The following is a 21,818-nucleotide window of genomic DNA, read 5'->3' as shown; positions in this document are numbered from 1 at the left end:
TGTCCGTCAAATAATATTTTCTTTTTACGTAAGTCAATTTTATTTTGATTCTTAAAATTATTTAATATTTTTTTATTCTTTTATATTTTGGTCACGTACCCAGCACACTGAAGCACTGCGTCAGCTTTCCCTCGTGGTCAAATTTCATAAGGTTAAATGACATAAACACCCTTGTCTTTATTATAATTTCCTACACTAGAAAAGCAAATCCAACTGGTATTAAATATATTCTTAAGGGTAACAGTGGAATAAAGCAGTTTTTAAATTTTTCCTCCGTTTGATTCCAAAAGATTCTGTCTTTTCATCAATCCATTTTTTCCTTTCCTGTTTAGGGGTATAGGGTGGGTAGGTAGAGGGGGGGTGGGGTGTTGTCCTAGAATCTATATAATAGCCCTGTCTTTCACTCATTTTTCTTCACTTCACACTTCAAAGCTTTTGCTGACAAACTCTCTCTTCACAGCATTTTGCAATTCAACTCTAGCCAGTGAGCTTTCTTTTACTATTATTTTTTCTTGTTTGTTTTTCATAAAAATCACCTTTTTGTACATTTTTTTGTAAAGGGTGTTTATAATTTATTTATTTTTGTTGTTGTCGTATAACTAGAAGGTTGTTTCTTTTCCATAAAGATTATACTTTTTGTGCATTTTCTTGAAAAGGGTGTTACTGTTTACGGGTTTGAGCCATAGATATAGCCTCTTGTATTGATGCAATGTAGGGCCGTGGATAGACCCTTGTGGTTGCCTTTTCGGTGTTTACATTGGGCTAAATCTTTCATTAAATGTGCTTTTAATGAGAAAATCTTGTTTTCCTTTTCTGGTTTGATTTGTAAACTTCTATTGGATGTTGGTTTTTTCTTTGTGTTTCTTTGGAATGATCAAAAGGGTGTGTAGAGAAATAGACTGCTTTATGTATGATCACCTGGTTGCCATTTTCTTGAAGAGTTCTCTGCTATCATATTTGTTTTGTTGGTGTTTTCAAAATCTTGTTTTTTTTTTCTGGTTTGATTTGTAAACTTCTATTGGATGTTGGTTTTTTTCTCTGTGTTTCTTTGGAATGATCAAAAGTGTGTGTAGATAAATAAACTGCTTTATGTATGGCCACCTGGTTGCCATTTTCTTGAAGAGTTCTCTGTTATCGTCTTCGTTTTGTTGGTGTTTTCAAAGTTTTTGCTGTTCAATTCTAGTCAGTGAGGTTTCCTTGTCTGTTTCTGTGTTGCTTTTCCACTAAGGAAAAGGGCCTGATATACGTCAACTTGGTGATTCCTATTTAAATCAATTATTTAGACTTTTGAGAAAAAAGGTATATCTGCACCATTTGTGTAATGCTAGGGATATATGTGAGTCACTTTTTTTTTTTTTCTAAAACTGAGGGTATATCAGGCCTTTTCTCTTTTCATAAAGATTACTCTTTTACTTCATATGAGGTAGTGGTATGGTCTGGGGAGACTTTACCCTCCCCAGACCCCACTATGTGGGCGGGTATGTTGTTGTTGATAAGGATCACTCTTTTATGCAATTTTTTGAAACTGGTGTTTACATGTGGGGTTAAGTCTTTGATTATATGTGCTTTTACTTACAAAACCTTGTTTCTTTCCTGGTTTGATTTGTAAACTTACCTTGGATTTTGGTTTTTCTTAGTCATGTAGAATTAATAGGCTGCTTTATGTATGATCACCTGTATTTCATTTTCTTGGAGTGTGTTCCTTGTCATGTAGCTTTATGTATGATCACCTGGATTTCATTTTCTTGGAGAGTGTTCCTTGTCATGTGGATTTTGCTTTATGTATGATCACGTAGTTGTCGTTTTCTTGGAGAGTTGTTGGTGTCATCTTTGTTACTTTTTTTGGAGTCTTTATGCTTGTTAGGTTCGATGTTAATGTAGAAATAAATCAATGGATTCAGCTGACTGTTCTTGTGTCCTTTTCACAAAGATCACTCTTATATACTTTATTGGTGTCTTTATGCAGAGAACAAATCAATGGAGCAAATTAATGGAGTGGTCTTTGGAAACCAACAGCTCGCTGCTGATCCTCTGCCTTTCGCGAGAAGGTTTGCATCTTACATTTGTTTTCTGTTTAACGGACTTAGAAAAAAATTGATTGAAAACAGAAAATTAACAGAAGAAGAACTTTTGTATAATATATGTTTTGATTTTCTTAATGTAGTTATCAGTTGGAAGCGTTGGAGACTGCAATTAAGCAAAACACAATTGTGTACTTGGAGACTGGGTCTGGAAAGACCCTGATTGCTATCATGCTTCTGAGAAGCTACGCGTACCTTCTTCGTAAGCCGTCTCCGTACATTGCTGTTTTCTTGGTCCCCACAGTTGTTTTGGTGACTCAGGTATCCACTTAAAGTTCTCTCCTGTCTATAGATGGAATTCTTTTTTCCCATTTGTTCTCTTATGCTTTAAGTTTGGTTATACTGTTTTCTAAACTGGCTTTTTGACTTGTCCTAATGTTTTTCATGTTGTGATTTGATAATTATTAGCAAGGAGACGCACTGAAAATGCATACCGACTTGAAAGTCGGCACATATTGGGGAGAAATGGGGGTCGATTTCTGGGATGCATCTACATGGAAACATGAAGTGGATAAACATGAGGTGTGTATGAAGCTGTCATTTTTTGCCTTAAAATCCTTTTTTTTTGGTGGGGCTCTCTTTGAATTAAGTTACCGTTGTATATGTATTACTTGGATCCGTCATAAGTAATCACTGCAAGTTCTTTTCTTTCAGGTACTGGTTATGACTCCGGCGATACTACTTTCTGCTTTGAGGCACAGGTTTTTACAACTAAACATGATAAAAGTTATGATATTTGATGAGTGCCACAATGCACGAGGCAGACACCCCTATGCCAGCATAATGTCGGTAAGTTGTTTGTGCTACGATTGAATTTTCTGTACAATAGTTTGTGCACATTGTTGGTTATATATTATGTAGTGCGATTTCTTCACCTGGACAATGCTGTTATGTAATTTGTGTCACTCTCTTGGTTCGAAAATACTTGACCCACTTTGGTTATCGCATATCCAAAGAAAGTTGTTTGAATAAATTATTATTACGGAGTTCAGTAAGTTTGTTTGCTGAAATGAGTTGATATACTGTCAAGTAGTATAAGTTTATGTTTGAGTTATCAACTGGAAATACGTTACATGCAAGGAAAGAGTACTTATAGAGACATACAACATAAACAATGAGCAAAAGACTGTCAACCGGGTGTTGCAATTCATGAACATTTATAGTTTGCCATCTTTTATAGCTGATTATATTTGGCTTCTACTGCTTCTAGAGAATCCTTAAACGCTCCTATTGCTGCAGATTAATGAACGATGGTGGCTGTCTTAGAGAGAAGTCTTAGTTAACCCCTGAACTTGTAACGTTTTATTTAGTGTACACCTAAACTATCGTTTGTCTTAAATACCCCCCCGAACTTGCTAATTTAATACTCTGCGTACCCTTTTTGGTTCACTTGGCACAAACAGTGGGTTCAAACTCAATGAGGTGCTTGATGGAGTAAAAATTGTTAGAGTGCCAATTTGGTTGAAAGCATGTATTATAGACTCCTTTTATGATCTTGGGCAATGCCCACTTCATGAGCTAATTTTTGAGATTGAGTTAGACCCAAAGTCATTCTCTATAACAAAAGCTAATTTGTCACTCTATAATATCAAGTCAATTTCAAATCATCTCAAGTGTTTTACTCGGATCTCATTGTAATGGATGGATATGGTGTTGTGATAGGTGTTTGAGTAATTCTTGTCTTAGATAATTGCTTTTCTTTCAGGAATTTTATCATCGACAGTTAACTCGTGATAGCGCACAGCTTCCAAGAATATTCGGGATGACTGCTTCCCCTATCAAGTCTAAAGGTTAATGGGATTTGATTTTATAGCTTTGGACATCTTTCTACACCATACCGTTAAGAAACTGATTTTCTCATTTCTGTAGATTCTCATGTTTATACTTTTTCTGCAGGTTCTAGCACGGCAGATAATTATTGGAAGCAGATTAGTGACCTTGAGAATCTTATGAATTCTAAGGTTCCCTTAGTTTATCTTCTCCATTTATCTATTTTTGTTATGCACTCTGCTTATGTGTAGTTCAGAGACGAGAACTCTGTAGTTTACCTTTCTTGCAAGTGTATCTTTTTTACATTAGTTTCTTGCTTCGAGTTGTCCTTATTTTCTTTTTGTCTTATACTTAGTATAAGCAGAAAGCCATAAACACACATTTAGATTTGCATTCGGTTCCTCTAATTCTGATCTCCCTTTGCAAATGAAGGTATACACGTGTCTCAGTGAATCCGTTCTGGCGGAGTATATCCCATTCTCAAATACGAAGCTGGAGATGTATGAACATGTGGATATTCCTTGCACATTGTCTCTCAGTTTAGCTCATGATCTGGAAATGTTGAAAGGAAAGGTAAACATCACTACATCAGTTCCTTAGCCAATGGATTTTGTCTTTCTATTTTACAGAATGTCCATGCAAACATTTCGTCCTTCACTGAAGAGGTTAGCTTATGTTGCCTCTTTAGTAGTTGTTCAAGTAGAAACCAGAAAGTGTCTGGATAGAATATTGCGAGTACTAACTAAACCTTAATTTATCCTTGTAGTATTGATTGGAGATATCATTTTATCTTGTTCAACATATGGGTCAAACATTTTTGCTCTTCCAGTTTTAGTTGTTTAACGTTTCTTATCTTTGCAGCATGAATGTTCAATTTCAAAATCAAATATGTCCGACAATAGTGCTGGATCTGCAAGAAAAAGATTATCAAAACTTCATTCGGCTTTCCTATTTTGTTTGACTGAGATGGGTGTTTGGCTGGCTTTCAAGGTAAAAAAAATTTGTTCCTTGCTAGTGTACAAAAAAGAAAATTATTTTGGCCTATACATCACATTCCTAACATGACTTTTGAATCAGGCTGCTGAGTTCTTGTCCCATGAAGAAACTAGTTTCTTTTCATGGGGAGTATTAGATGTATGTTGTCAGACAATTGTCAGAAATTTCAGTCTGGGTGCTTCCAAGATTTTCTCGGCTCGCTTACCTTCTGGTATCATAGTTAGCAACATCCATTTTCTTTTCTCCCTGAGCTGTAACCATGTTTTCCGATTTCTTTTCGCTATCTCTCTCTCTTACTCTCTTTCTCTTCCCTGTAAGCATAGGGCCACATTGGTCAATTGGTGGTGATATTCAGGCAAATACGGAGGCTGGATATTTGTCATCCAAAGTTAATTGTCTTCTAGAGTTGCTTCTCAAGTACAGGTGAGAGTGGTTGAATATTAAATCTAATAATTAGTCAAAAGCTTTAACGTCAATTCAATCTATTGGAATTTTGTAGAATAAATGGAGAAAAGTAAAGTGGTCGGTTATATTCTCTTAACATTTTGTGTCTGCGTGAGACTCCTTGGAAGAAAGAAGGCCATCTTTTTGTTCCCCTGGGCAAAATGAACCTCTTTTACTTTTCTTTAAGAGATTTTGAGGAAGCACATATAAATGTGATCTAGTGTTGATGCGACTAAATATTCTGGAAGCTAATATCGCTATATCAGTTGTTAGATCTTACAATTGTGGAGTCGTCAACTCTCACAGCAATGCTGCCTTAGTGATTCCCTTACGTAATCATGTCCTTTTGAACTATGCTTTTGACAAATGACATTGTACTTAATAGTGTAACACTTGTTATGCTATTGCTTCAATGATCATTTTTTCATGTTTAAACTAGAATCTATTAGCTGTCCATAAAAGACCTGTAGAAATCTTATTACCACCTCTGCTTCTTCTTGTCTCATCTAATCTCGCTTTTTGCTCCTTGTGTTGAAGCGTATGGCGGGCTCTTTGGTTTCCCTTATTTTAATTGATTTGTCTTTCATTTGTCGGCCCAAAATTTATCTATGCCAGGGAACATAATTTTTCAAAGCTTTTTCTTTTCTTTCCCGCGTTTTATGTCCAAAATTTGGATTTTTAAGGCAGGATCAAATTATTTTCGGGGAATCCTGAGTTTGAACCTCTTATTGGCATTTGCCATTATATGTTAGCTTATTAATTTATTTTTCAGCTTTTGTTTTATATATAGCTTGATTATTTTCTTTGTTTCTTTCTTAAGCCTACTTTAATTGTATGAACTTTTCATTCTATGTACTTGTTGGCACTTCCCTGGAATTTAGTTTGAACAGTTTCTGAGATTATCCATTATGTTGTTGGGAAATAGGATTTTATATATATATATATATATAGTCATTTACTGGACAGCAATCTTTTCATTAGTAACATGTGGACCTTTGTTTTTAATCCAACAGGCACCTGAAGGATTTGAGATGTATAATATTTGTTGAGAGAATTATTACAGCCATTGTTCTTCGGTCTCTGTTGAATGAGTTGCTTCCGGAACTATGTGGTTGGAGAACCGAGTACACCGCAGGACATATTTCTGAGGTGCAGTCACAGAGTAGGAAAATTCAAAGCAAAATTGTTGAAGAATTTCGTAAGGGTCTGGTAAGTCAATTTTGATTTATTGCTTTCTAGATAGTTTCTCTGAAGATATAAAGTCTGATATCCATGCAAAAACTTCAGGTGAACATTATTGTAGCGACATCTATTCTTGAAGAAGGCTTAGATGTTCAAAGTTGTAACCTTGTAATTCGATTCGATCCCTCAGCTACTGTTTGTAGCTATATACAATCTCGTGGGCGAGCTCGAATGCAGAACTCCGACTTTCTTCTGATGGTCAGAAGGTATATTTTGTCATCTACTCTAATTGATACTCTGGATTTTTTTTAGAATTCTGTCATTATTGCTGTCGGTGTATTGTTTACAGAAACCGCTCTTTATCACTTTCTGTTGCACTTCTGTCATAAAAAGATTAAATGAATTATTTAAAAGAACTTAATAGGCAAACAATTACTTGAGCTCTTGGCTTTTTGTGCAATTTTCAATGATAAAATTTGGAAGATTTGATTCTAACGATGGACTGATCATTCTCATTTTTACTCAAATCCTAGTGGGGATACTTCAACACGCACTCGCATGCAAAAATTTAAGGCTAGTGGGGAAATAATGCGGCAAGAATCATTACGTCATGCATCTATTCCATGTTCGCCTCTGGATGATGAACTGTATGATGAGCCTTACTACGAAGTTGAAAGGACTGGAGCAATTGTTACCCTCAGTTCCAGTGTCTCATTGTTACACTTCTATTGCTCAAGGCTACCATCGGATGGGTTTGTACTGCATATTTCTTGCTATATGTCGAGGATTCTGGTATCTTTTTAGTATTTCATGTGTTAAATATTGCATTACCGGCTGACATATAATTCAATTGTAGGTACTTTAAACCCAATCCTAGGTTTGTGATTGATAAAGAAACAGCAGCCTACACCCTACAACTTCCCATAAGTTGCCCCCTGAGAAGTATTAGTGTAAAGGAGAATAGCAAAGCAGCGAGGCAACTTGCATGCTTGGCAGCTTGTAAAGAACTTCATCATGTGGGTGCCTTGACTGATAATCTTGTTCCTGATATCGTGGAGGAAGAAGCCATCAACAAAGAATTGGGTAATTCTAACATCTTTTATCTAATGTGAATTTTTTGGGATTGTGATGCTCGACTATTCTAACCTATTACATTGTGCAGAATGTCAAATGCATACAGTTGAAGAATCAAAATACTTTCCACCAGAGTTGGTTAGTCGTGGCAGCAATGATTCAGAAGCAGTGTACTACTGCTACCTGGTTCAGTTGCAACCTGACTTTCGCAACGACTTTCAGCTTCATGGGATTTTACTTGCTGTTAGGACTAAGCTCGAGTTTGATGATAAAATATTGTCTTTTGACTTGGACATTGATAGGAGGGGACGCTTGCAAGTTCTACTAAATTATAGTAAACTTGTTAAGCTTACTTCTGAGGAGGTAACTATTATTTTATGGATTTTATCATTTCTTTACTCGGTATCTGTAAGAATGGTTGGTGATATTTTCATATTTTTATCTCTCTCTTCAGATTCAACGGTGTAAGAGATTTCAAGTCAGTATCTTCAGAATTCTCTTTGACCGTGATCTGAGTAAACTGCAGGACGCTTTAGCTGCAGTTCAATCGCCTATTGGTTCTGCAGTTTCTGATTTTCTTCTGCTCCCATCTTTGGGTACAACCCCTGAAATAAATTGGAGATGTGTGAATTCTTTGCTCTTTCCTTCTCAAGAGCTTGGGGATAAGCATACGGATTTCTGTTCAACACAACGTCACAAACGCAGCGTGAACACCAAAACTGGGGTGGTGTGCAGCTGCATGTTAGAGAATTCGTTGGCCTGGACACCTCATAATGGCCGTATATACTGCATTACAGGGTTTTTGGATAATCTGGATTGCAACTCTCTGTTGGATTTGAGAACCAGAGAATCCATTACGTACAGAGAATACTTCAAAAAGCAGTATGTGCAATTAGCTACTGATTTCCTGATGCACCTTTTCCATGTATCATCTTTTGCTTTCAAAATATTAAGTAAGGTGCGGTTTACAGGCATGAGATCAACATATGCTTTGAAGAAGAACCACTTCTTAGGGGAAAGCATATTTGTAAGGTGCACAATTACCTCCAGAGATGCAGAACTCAGAAAGCTAAAGGTTTGATTATATGATTTTCTTTTTGTTATAATGCTTATACGATCACTGTGCTTCATAGCGTAATGAAAATGACCTATTCATTGTTGTTTGACCTCTTTGGCCTGCATTGCAGATTCAACTAATTCATCTGCTGAGTTGCCTCCTGAACTTTGTTCTCTCATCATGTCACCTGTCTCTATTTCTACCCTTAATACCTATTCATATGTTCCTTCGATCATGCATCGGATCGAGTCCTTGGTTATGGCCTCCAACTTGAAAAGAATGCTTTTTGATCACTGCCCACTAAATATTTTTATCCCAACCGCTAAGGTATGTGCTGCTATGATCTCATCTAAGATCTTTGTGTGGGGTTCGAAATCGAGAGAGCATCATGCGGAAGCTTAAAGTTTGCAAACCATGAGATGATAAGTCAGACGATAAAGAAAACTAAACTAAAAACATAATATTATTGATATGCTTTGGTCGAGAGACCCACATATTGAAATCTAATATTGATAAACAATGAACTTATTGGGAGAAATCTCCCCCTAAACAAGACTTATGGTATGAGAAGGGGTTTTCTATTTATAGATGTCCAAAACCATTCCTCCAAGAAAGAGGTTAGTCAAATATGGAAAAATTTTATATTTTTCTTTCGGGAAAAGTAAAAGTAATTATGGTATTTACTTTTATTTTCCTTTTAAGAAAAGTAAAACTTAAAGTTGGTAAGAAAATCAGGCAAAAACCCTAATACTTTGCTCTAATTGTCACAAGCTTCATACATACTCTCGTGCTCGAGTTTCCGTCAGTGGGATAACGTTCTCATAACTTACTCTGTGTTTATTATTTTAGGTTTTGGAAGCAATGACTACAAAGAAATGCCTCGAGAAGTTTCATTTGGAATCACTTGAGACACTTGGAGACTCCTTTCTCAAGTATGCTGTCAGTACACGGCTGTTCAAGACATATGAAAATCATCACGAGGGTCTTCTCAGCTTTAAGAAAAACACATTCATTTCCAATGCTGCACTGTGCAAGCTTGGATGTGCTCGTAAAATCCCAGTAGGTATTCCTTGGCGATACTTTTGTTGAGTTCATTTGGATTTCAGGTAGCATCAACTCCATGTCTCGATAACTATTAATCAGGGATGGCTTATTCTTTTCTGATGTGTCTCACTGTAGTTTAAGAACAACCAAGGGGTATCCGCATGTGCACTTTAATCAAAGTTCTGATATTGACTGTTATTCATTCCGCAACCTAAAAGTTGCCAACTCTCGCATGTAAACATTCTCTGCTTCCCTCCCTTGGTGATAATATTTGTTAAACATTGCTGCGTTCTCGTATTTCTAAAACATGCATACGTTGCCAGTGCATCAATTGGAGTACTTTTATTTAGGACATGGCAATTTTGAGTGACTGCTTTTGAATCCTTAAATAAGTAAATATCCCAGTGTGTTCTTAAAGAATTCCTAGAGTCTTCATATTTTATTGGTTTAACTGCATATTGCTGGCTGCAAATGCTACCCGTGTTCGTTTTCATTGTACTTCTTTTGGTTTCCCTTCAATATTTATCTCTGATTACAGGGATTTATCCGTAATGAACCATTCGATCTTAAAACATGGCTCATTCCTGGTGATAATTCTCAAGTTCACAGCTTTGACGAAGATTTCCTGATGCCTTCAGTAAAAATGTATAGTCGGGGGAAGCTGAAAATTAAAGGTAAGAGAGTAGCTGATGTCGTTGAGGCACTGACAGGTGCCTACCTCAGCTCAGGCGGGGAAGTGGCGGCTTTATCATTTATGAAATGGCTTGGGCTGGAAATTGATTTTGCTAATGCACCTCTGCCAAGACACTTCCCCGTGAATGCTGAGAAGCTAGTCAATGTCAGATACTTGGAATCCCTGCTACATTACAAGTTCCATGATCCTTCTCTGCTTGTTGAAGCACTTACTCACGGATCTTACATGCTACCTGAGATTCCACGATGTTATCAGGTTATTCTCGTAAATAAATATTATCTTGCTAAAATATATTGTTGTCTGGATTGGGGGAGTTGTGAACTTGAACATTTCATTAACCTAAGGCTGCACAGTATTTGGTGGTTACTCATACAGCTGCTAGTAAACAAGAAAATAAAGTGTGTTGTGATAAATTCACATAGTGCCTATATTCATAGTTTGTTGTTCTTAAACTAGTATTTGTTCCTTTTTGACTCTCTTCATTCAAATACTGATTATCACCTTGGCTATGCAGCGCTTGGAATTTCTTGGAGATGCAGTGCTAGATTATGCTGTTACCGCTTATCTCTATTTCAAATATCCGGGATTGACTCCAGGACTTATTACCGATTTGAGGTCTGCTTCTGTAAACAATGAATGCTATGCTCAATCTGCAGTTAAGGCTGGCCTGCACAAGCACATTCTTCATGCCTCGCAAGAGCTGCAAAGGCAGATAAGTCGTACTGCTGAGGATTTCGGGTTATTGGATCTTGTTTCCACGTTCGGATGGGAGGCCGAAACTACTTTCCCTAAGGTATTGCTATACTTGCCCATTAAAAGTATTATACATGCACGCCAAATTGATTTCAATTACGCGTTTGAGTCATTTTCCTTTTTGGTTTTCTATAGGTGCTTGGAGATGTTATCGAGTCCCTTGCTGGTGCGATCTTTGTTGATTCTGGCTTCAACAAAGATATTACATTTCGGAGCATACGACCTCTTCTGGAACCGTTGATTACACCTCAAACAATAAAACTCCAGCCAAAAAGAGAGTTGAGTGAACTCTGTGACCAGAAAGGTTACATAAAGAAGAAGGATATCGTCTCTCATGAGAATGGCGTTGCATACATTACAGTAGAGGTTGAAGCAGATGGTGTTATTCACAAGGATACGCGCTCGGGACGAGACAAAAAAATGGCCAAGAAGGTGGCTTGCAAAACTGTGCTCAAGTCTCTGAAAGAATGTGCAGCCAATGCGCAACATTAGTTTCTGTTTTCTGCTACTCCCAAGTTACAAAATATTGTATTGTACTATTGGGTTCGTTGTTATGTAAGCAAAAATGTCCTCGAGTAGAGTGTATAATATAATGTAAAATATGGTGTATTAGTCATGCTTTTGTTCGCTGTGCTTGTATTTTTGTTTGATTTGATGAATTAAAAATAATATAGTTTGTATAATTCTTATTAATAGAAAATTGTTTGACAAACATACCCTCTCCACTTTATGTTCTTTTATTATAACTCCGACCTATTTTTCCTCTCGTGTCTTCTCATTGTTCTCTGTGTGTGTGCGCATTTTTTTTCATTTCTTGTGTTTCCACTCTGTATCAGATTGTGTGTGTGAGTATAAAATGTGTTCTCTGTTCTTCTCTATGAATTGTTAGCGCTATGCTCGCTGTCCGACTAAAACTCCATTGTTCCGTCATCGTCGGCGTTGCTTCTTTTTCAGTGAAATGTGAAATTTGCAGGAAAAATGAGAAACAAATTGAAATAACAAGAAAAAATAAATAAAGAAGAAATTTGAGCAAATTTACTATTCAGTTTCCTTTGGCATAAAAGATTCCAAAGGTAATATACTTTGCAATCATTTGATATATCCTTTAAGAACAACAACGGAAAAGGAATTGGAAAAAAAATTGAGGGGTAAATTAGTCATTTAATAAATTAATGCATGTGTTGAAAGCTTTATATTGCTAATACATAGAAAAATGATGGTATTAGTTATGCATAACATAATACACAACAGAATGTATACATAGGTTGAAAAAGTATATGAAATAAGATATTAGCAATGCATAGAGCTAATGCATTAATTAGTTTTTTTTTTATCACACTCTACCAAACGGCCGCGAATGTGCAGCCAATGCACAGCATTAGTTTCTTTTTTCTGCTACTCCCCGTTAAAAATTATTGTATTGTACTATTGGGTTTATTGTTATGTAATAAAACTAGAGTAACATGACCCATGTCAGCACGGACCCAATATTAAGATATTTTGATTATGTACGATAAGTTAGATTGATGTCAATGTGAATTATAAAACATGAATATACAAAACATATTAATTATTTGATTGTATTTTTGAAGGGGCCAAATTATTTCACAAGATAATTATGTATAACTTACTTATATAAATAACGCAATTCTATGCATTTTAAAGTTCAGATTTTTAATCATATTACTGAAATTTGCTACATTGAGTATAAAATATGATATTAAAATTGATATATAAGACTTAACACTTGTTGTATAAAATAGAGAATAATTATTGAAAAAGATAAATGGTTATCTAGTCATTGCATATTACATCACATGTGGATTGTAACTAATAGGTTAAAATTGCATTGTATTCCCAACTAAGCCGATATAAACATCATTTACTTTCATTTCTCCTTCTTTTTTATTTGTCAACTTGTTCTTTGAAGTTAAAATTAAATTAATATTTTAAATTTAAATTTTAAGTATTTTGAAAATTATATATATAAAAAAACTATAAGTTACCATCTATCATATTAATTTAAGTTATTTGACTTTGAGAACATAATAAAACATACTTCTGTAAATTATTTATCGAACTTTGCTTTTGTATATGTTCTTTCCATTGAAACGTAGGAGCCATTTGTTAGAGTGTATAAAAATAATTTGAATAGAATGTATTAATAAGGTTTGCATTATTAATGCTTGTATTGGTAATGCTGGTATTATTTATACTAATATTATTTCTTATACACTATTTGATGTGTTGTATTAGAACTTGTCTTTTCAATCCTGATATATTTAAACAAAAGTTTTTTTAAAAGAAGAGTGCATATACATTCTAAAATTCATCGGAAATTTAGCACGAGTTCAACATATGTTATTTTTGTCTCAATTTATATGAAACAAATAGAATTTGAATAATCAATCATACTTTTAATATGTATTTAGATAAGGGTCAAAATCATTTCCCCTCCCCAACTTTATCTTAAAAATCAAACTCCCTCCTAAATTTTGAACAATAATCATACTCCCCCCTTTATCCTAATTGACTTTTTAAAATTTCTATTTTACCCTTTATCATTAACTTTTTTTATTCTTTTTTTTAACTTCTTTAAAGTCATCATATTTTCATTTGAAAAATTCATATAACAAAATTTTCATAAAAACATAAACATTATTTATATAACAAAATGCTCATAAAAATATAAACATTATCTTCTAGAAAAAAAAAAGTAAGAAATACTAATTAAGTATATAAGCTAATGATGATCTTTATAAAGTAAATTAGCATAATAAGAAAATTAATTTTATTAATAATAATCAAAACTATAATATTTAATTTACAAGTGAAAATAATAAGTAATATTAATTTTATAAACATATTTCAATCCAGAAAATATAAACAATAAATAAAAGAGATAAGCCTCTAGTACCACCCTGAACTATGGTCAGAGTTGTTACGACACACTCCAACTTCACAGGGCTCCTATTATCCCCTAAACTCAAATTTAGCGTATTTTTGTCATTTTTTTTGCTTATGTAACATCTTTATTACATAAAATGGAGCTCACATCAAAGGTGTCACGCCATCTAAAATGATTGTAAAAAGGAATCACGTTAGCTAAAAAAATTGACAAAAATACGCTAAAATTTAGTTTAAGGGGTAATAGGGCCCCCGTGAAGTTGATGTGTGTCATAGTAAATTTGGTCATAGTTCGGGGGTACAGATGTTTTTCTCGAATAAAAATAAGGTCAAATTTTAAAGATTATATTTATTTATATATAAAATATGTAATACTTTATTAATGACAATCACAACTTATTTATTGATATAGACAATAGATAATATCGTTTCTTATCACTTGATCCTCATACTAAAAATAGATGTTTTAATTTATCTGCTCAATTTGTGAAATTAAAAGAATTATATTATGTTTTTTTTCTACCCTTCAGTGTTAAATAACTATATCAAGTAACAGTATAGACAAATCTAAAGTTTCAAATTATCATTAATAAGGTTAATTTAGCAAAATATACCTCTAAGAAAAATTTTCTTAAGGATTGTGTTATATCAATAAAAAGTTAAGTAATACGAAAAGATTTTAGTAAGAGAGTGATAAAATACAAAAATGTATGCACATGCATGTACATACATATGTATATATACATACTTAGGGGTGGGTTGTTTGGAAATAAGTTATTCCGGAATTAGTTATTGCAAAATAAGTTGTACTAACATGTAAGTGTGATAACTTATCTCATCAACCACAAGGGTTGGTGTGACGGTTCAGCACCTCACCCCTTAAGCAAGAGGTTGGGGGTTCGATCCCCACCTCTGGTGAACGAAGAAAACTCTGTGGCCAGTTCCCTACCGCTTAGTGTGCTGACAGTGAAATGGAAGATTAGTTTCACGGCTGCCGGCTGTGGGGATACCTTGGGAAATAAAAAAAAAAAAAAAAAGAAACTTATCTCATCATTGTGGTATGAATGATGCGACAAATAATTTTGAGATTACCTAATACATCTAATTAAACGCAGGATAAATAATCATGAATTTTATCTCTGAATTGTTATAATTATACCTCACACCAAACGACTCTTTAATACATATAATACTAAAATAATGATCTTACAATGACTCAAATGTCTCAAATGACTTACAATGACTAATTAGAAGTGGCATAGCAAAATTACTATAAAAATACCGGTGAAAAAAATTAAGTGGATCTCATATAAGACGTCAAGTTAATTTAAAACATCAAGAGTTAATTTGTCATTTTTATATCTATGTTACTTTTTTTTACTAAATATTATTAATTTTTAATACTTAAATGACTTATAATAATTAATTAAGAGTAATATTTAGTAAAACTATGATGGAAGCAGCTGAAGCAGATATGTCATAAATGTCTATTTTTAATTAAATATTATTAATTTTTTTAATACATAAATAACTTATAATAATTACTTAAGGGTGATATAGCAAAATCATGATTGAAACAGCTGAAGCAGACATGTCATAAATATTTATTTTATTTTTTTAATTCAATATTATTAATTTTTTAATACATAAATGACTTATAATAATTAATTAGGGATGATATAATAAAATCTCGGATTGAATATTATTAAATTTTCAAAGATAAATGACTTATAATAATTAATTAGAGGTGATATAGTAAAATTATGATTGAAGCATACATGTCATAAATGTCTATTTTATTTTTTTAATATTAATTTTTTAAATATATAAATTGCTTATAATAATTAATCAGGGGTGATATAGGATTGTTGGTGAATTTTTAAAAATCAAGAAATACTAATTATTAGGTTTATTTAGTTAAAATCATAATTCCATAGGTTTTAGATAAATTGAGAAAAAAATCAAATTAATCAAATAAGTTATATAAGTAAAGTACATTTTATATATTAAGATTTTTAAAAGTGAAATATTAAAATTTTTGCTTTGAGTTTGAGGTGATCAAAACAACTACAATCCAACAAATAATTAATGATCAAAGTTTTAATTAAAAAATCAATTAACTTGTAGGAATAGTATGCTTAATTCAATACGGATAATATGATTTGCATATACAAAGATAACCAATTATTATTTCGGAACGAATTATTTTTAACCTTATATAAGTAAAATCTTGTTGGGTATTTTTCTTTAGTTTCTTTTTGTTGGTATATATTGATTTGGCACAAATTTTTAAAAAATCTTTATTAAAAATTTATTTTACTAAATTAGCTTTATTAATTTACATTGAAAATTTAAATTAGGCAAACTTGTATTTCATGAAACAAATAAGGAACAACAACAACAACAAACCCACCATATTCCCACACAGTGGGGTCTGGGGAGGATAGAATGTACGCAATCCATGAAACAAATAAGGAAAAAAGCAAATTATATGTTTGACATGAAATGTAAATAAAAAATAAAATGTATTTAATTACATTTATCATATTAATTATTATAATAAATTATTATCTTATTAATCAATTTACTTAAATATAATATGTGTAGTGACATTTATGATAAATTCCTTAAATGGCATTGTCTGTGATTAATTAGAAAAGAAAGGATTTTGTTTTAGAACTTTTAATAGGTCCATCAAAAGAAGCACAAGAGATTTTCAATCTGAACTTATAATTTTCTTTAAAGATCATAAAACCCCTAACTTTGAATTTAATGTCAAATAGATGACATGTTGAAACAACTTTTTCTAATATATAGAAAAGAAAAAATAGAAATAATAATGTTTCTTTTTTTGTTATTTCTTTTCTCTGAACTACTTTAAATTATATTTTTCTCGTTCCGAGAATTTATTGAGAATGTTTTCTCCACCTCCTCAGCAGAAATAGTGTCTTCATACACTTATCCTCGTTAGCTTAGATGTGCTTACAGCACAATACAATGACTTTTTAATAAAATTAGTATTGTAAAACAAATTTAATAAGAGATACAATAAAGACATTTATAATCTAGTACTACTATATAAACAGGGGTATCTTTAAACTACAGTAATTATGTATTTACTCTTCCTAAATCAAATGATTCCTCGCTATCAAGATTTTCAAAAAAACATCTAAATTTTGAATTCGATCTATTATCTTACGATTCTTACTTAATTTATTGCAAATACACTTTTTTTTGCTGAATCTCAATCACAATAAAGAGAGTGAACACACGTACCAATCAAGTGTTGCCACGTGTTAAATATTTTAATTTCATATTTTATTTATTTTTGAATAAATTTTTTCTTTTTTTTTAATTTATTACCCCATCCCACCCCCTGTTCCCCCACCACCCGCCTCCAGCAACCTCCCCTCACCCCTTCACCCCGCGTCCAGCTCCATTAAAATGGGGCTTAAAGCTCCTGTATAATCTCCATTTAAATGGAGCTTTAAGCTCCATTTTTTTTAATTTATGACCCCACCCCACCCCTTACTTCCATCCCCACTCCGTCCAACATCTCCCTCCCCCATCCCCGGTCCAGTTTTCTCCATTAAAATGAAGCTTAAAGTTCTATTAAAATGGAGATTGTACATCAACTTTTCTTTTTAACATTATGGTAATGATGATGTTGTTTTTGTTGCTTTAATTGATGTTGGTGCTGCTGTAATTGATGTTGTTGTTATAATTGATGATGTTGTTGTTGAGTTATAGTGATGAAGAAGAAGTTGGGGAAGAAGACAATGGTGGATGGATGGGTTTATGAAATAATTTTACAAAATAAATAAATATTATTATTATTTTTTTAAAATATAAATTATATATTAATTATTTACACGTGACAACTTTTAATTGGTCAAAAAAGGTAAATTTGAGCCCTTTCACGCTTCTGTGGCGCGTGTATACACGCAGAGGTCCAAAATGGTGTATTTGCAACGAAATCAAGAAGAATCGTAAAATAATAGATCGAATTTAAAGTTTAGATATCTTTTTAAAAATTTCGATCAACATTAGGGGTAATTATGTATTTTACTCATTTAGAAATAGTATTTTTTTTTTCTTTGTAGTATGCTCTAGAATACTCTAGACAGTTCATTGTCTATTTGTTGTTTCCCATGTGGTAAAGCTTTCCTTGGGAGACTAAGATTTAAATAGGTTTCCTTTCAACATCAAAGAAAAATAAAAGTTGTATTCCCCACATGTGATGTGAAGTTGTGATAATTGATTCCTTGGAGCCTAAGGTTTCAACAGTTCTCTCCACATCACTAAGGGGTAGTTGGTCCAAAAAAATTCTTTCGCGATAATTAATTTTATGATTATTAATTTTATATATATGAGATAACTCATTTTATCATTATGATTTAAATGATGGGATGGTAATTTTGGTACTAACTAATATTTTAAATCAAACATAAAATAAAATAATCTATGACTTTATCTCAAAACTATTTATCCTTTATATACCTTACAATTTCTTAAAAGTACATAATTAATAGCTTGTTAGATATATGGGATAAGGATAGTAGTCTTGCGGTAAAATTTGATATTAATTTTATTTCAAATTTAGTATGAGATATTAAGTAATTTTAAAATTGTTTTACTATACCATATGTGTTATATTAGTAGAATTATTATATAATCTGATGTGGAGAATGGAATAAAATAATTTTATACAATATCATTTCTTATCCTATCAGGTTTACCAACCATTTCACTAATGTGTAAGAAATTTTTAATTTGAACTTTAGAGGACACAAAAATTCTTTGATAGCTAAGGATAGAGCTGTTGTTATATTTGCGAATTGATAAATTTTTTAAGTTTGATTTAAATTTTATATTTTTATTTAAAAATTATTATTTAATAATACATTCAGAACTCAACAACGATGATTTTCCTTTATTGGTTGGAAAAATATTTATTTTTTTGAATTTTATACGATACAAATCTGAATTAATAGAAACTATTATAATTTTGTTAAAATGTCTCTTATAAGTTGTTATATGTCATTGTCATACAGATCATTTCTTTTTCCCTTTTTGACACAACACAATTGAGAATACTTTTCTGCATTTTTTTATTTTTTTTGGGTAAGTTTCTCCTCAAATAATTGTATGGTACTATGCAAAATTTCAAAATTTGATGGTATTATTTTGGGTTAATAATAATGTATATTTATTTTAGTAACTATTGAATAAACGTGATTAAATTTTCATCAATCTCTTAATCTTAGAACCAAGATGAATAAAATTTCAAATCTTACTAGGTTTAGAGGCACTTAATTGTGCTTCCTAAATATAGTTTGAATCTTATTCATGAGCAAATTTATGAATGAATAATGACATTCATATTTTAATCAAGCGATATCGACGATAACATTAAAAAGTGTTAACCTTATATTCTTCATTTTAGGATTTAACGTCTTCTGAGCAATGATTCTTAAGATTTTATGTCTTTTAAAAACGGGTGATTCCAGGACTTCACTTTTTTTGACCACTGATTCTAGAATTTAACACTTTTTTATCAGTGATTTTAGGATTTAATGCTTCCTATGACACCTTAGGAATAATATTTTTAAAAGTTTCAAATCTTCTGAGAGCTAAATTCAAAGATTTAATGTTTTTCTTATTATGATTTCAGGATTTCACGTTTTTTGACTAATGATTCACATCTTTTGAGAATTGATTCAAAGATTTAACATTTTCTGATCAATGATTTCAGGACTTCACGTTTTTTGACCTGTGATTCTAGAATTTAACACCTTCTAACAAATGATTTAAGCATTGAGCGATTAGTGACTTAGAATTTAACGTTTTTTATAACAACTTTATGAACAATAATTCTTAAGACTTCACGTCTTTTGGGAACTGATTCGAAGATTTAACTCTTTTTATTAATGATTTCAGGACATCACGTATTTTGACCAGTAATTCTAGAATTTAACGTCTTTTAACAAATGATTTAAGAGTTGAACGCCTTCCGATTAGTGATTTTAGGATGTATCGCTTTCTATAACACCTTATATATGAACAATATTTTTTTTAAGATTTCACGTCTTTTGAGAACTAAATCAAAGATTTGTTTTTCTTATCATGATTCTGGGGCTTCACATTTTTTGGCCAATCATTTACGGCTTTTGAGAGCTGATTTAAAGATTTAATATTTTCTTATCAATGATTCCAGAACTTCACGTTTTTTGATCAGTTATTTACATCCTTTGAGAACTGATTTAAAGATTTAATATTTTCTTATCAACGATTTCAGAACTTCACTTTTTTGACTAGTGATTTTAGAATTTAACACCTTCTGACAAATAATTCAAGGATTGAGCGATTAATGATTTAGAATTTAACGCTCTCTATAACTCCTTATGAACAATAATTTTAAATATTTCACGACTTTTGAGAATTGACTCAAAAATTTAATATTTTCTTATCAATGATTTCAGAACTTCACGTTTTTTAGCCAGTACTTCTAGAATTTAACGTTTTATGATAAATGATTTAAGGATTAAACGTCTCTTGATCAGTGGTTTTAGAATTTAACGCTTTCGATAACACATTTTGAACAACGATTCTTAACATTATACATATTTTGAGAATTGATTTTAATTTTTAAGATTTAACATTTTCTTATCAGTGATTTCAGGACTTCACGTTTTTTTAGCCAGTACTTCTAGAATTTAACGCCTTATGATAAATGATTTAAGGATTAAACATCTCTTGATCAGTGATTTTAGGATTTAACGCTTTCTATGACACATTTTGAACAACGATTCTTAACATTTTACATATTTTGAGAATTGATTTTAATTTTAAAAATTTAACATTTTCTTATCAGTTATTTCAAGACTTCATGTTTGTTGATAGATGATTCTAGAATTTATAGCCTTTTAATCAGTGTCTATTTCTCCAATTCATTCAAAATTCACGAACCACTTTAAAAATCCAAAAAATTGTTTAAATGATTTTAAGAATCACTAAATTTTGATAAACAACATAACCATTTGAGTCCACATACATATTAGTGCTTCATATTTATTGTCATTAACTTTTGTGATAATATAATTGATTCTCAATTCTTTTAATCTATATTACTTTAACATAACGTATTTAAAATGATCTATTACCTCGATACACCAAACAAAAATAGCAATGCCTCATTTTCCCTCCTATGCTCCATTTTTTATTTTGTTATAAGAATTTTTCACTATCTATATTAAGATTTTTTTTCCCCATGAATTATGATTTCTACTAAAACAAAAATATTTTATTAGGTTGCAAGCTCGTAAATCCAAGTTTTAAAATTTAATTGTAAGAAGTTCAAATGTTACTTTTTCTTTTAGAAATACATTTCTTCTTGTTTTAAATCAATATTCGTTATAAGTATACCATGTATAATTGATTGATGAAATACATCCCCTATTTGTTTTATTTAGAACAATATTAACTTGCTTTGAATGTAAATTTGGAAACTAATTTACGTTAATGTATTCTTATAAAGAAAACATTTATATAAAGAATCAAATACTATTTGTAATGATTCACTTAGAAGCCCCCTTTAATTCAGATATTTTTAATAATTCACTTTTAACCATTTCTATGAATCACAATTCTCCCTGTATGGTTAATTTTTAATATTAATATAATATATTCTTGGACCCCAAAAAAATAAAAAAGCCACTCCAATAAATTTAATTTTTTATTTCTTAATATTTTTTTTTTTAGTTTCTAGCATGATGTCAATTTTATTTTAAACTTTTTAAAATGTTTAATAGGAGCA

At 31.8% G+C, this 21,818-nt stretch overlaps 1 protein-coding gene across 1 annotated transcript; it reads left to right on the top strand.

Moving 5' to 3' along the window:
- The first annotated feature begins 375 nt into the window (after positions 1-375).
- LOC107850355 (endoribonuclease Dicer homolog 2-like) lies at positions 376-11,809 on the top strand. The gene is made up of 23 exons (XM_047400714.1): positions 376-484; positions 1,967-2,048; positions 2,165-2,342; positions 2,490-2,603; positions 2,736-2,870; positions 3,787-3,871; positions 3,978-4,042; positions 4,284-4,424; positions 4,713-4,841; positions 4,929-5,058; positions 5,171-5,270; positions 6,305-6,500; positions 6,579-6,739; positions 7,007-7,225; positions 7,330-7,556; positions 7,636-7,910; positions 8,002-8,429; positions 8,519-8,622; positions 8,735-8,931; positions 9,454-9,663; positions 10,187-10,597; positions 10,857-11,135; positions 11,231-11,809. Exons 2-23 carry the CDS (start codon positions 1,978-1,980, stop codon positions 11,585-11,587), a joined length of 4,212 nt encoding a protein of 1,403 aa, XP_047256670.1. The 5' UTR covers positions 376-484; positions 1,967-1,977; the 3' UTR covers positions 11,588-11,809.
- Positions 11,810-21,818: the final 10,009 nt, after the last annotated feature.

Source organism: Capsicum annuum, chromosome 12, assembly GCF_002878395.1.
Source record: "Capsicum annuum cultivar UCD-10X-F1 chromosome 12, UCD10Xv1.1, whole genome shotgun sequence".
Taxonomy (NCBI): Eukaryota; Viridiplantae; Streptophyta; class Magnoliopsida; order Solanales; family Solanaceae; genus Capsicum; species Capsicum annuum.
This window is presented reverse-complemented; position numbering and strand designations above follow the sequence as displayed.

Bases quoted from the DNA above. Each gene is read 5' to 3' on its own strand.
- LOC107850355 (XM_047400714.1), top strand. From the start codon at position 1,978: ATGGAGCAAATTAATGGAGTGGTCTTTGGAAACCAACAGCTCGCTGCT. The intron at 6,501-6,578 runs GTAAGTCAATTT...CAAAAACTTCAG, and splicing joins AAGAATTTCGTAAGGGTCTG to GTGAACATTATTGTAGCGAC. The intron at 9,664-10,186 runs GTAGGTATTCCT...CTCTGATTACAG, and splicing joins GATGTGCTCGTAAAATCCCA to GGATTTATCCGTAATGAACC.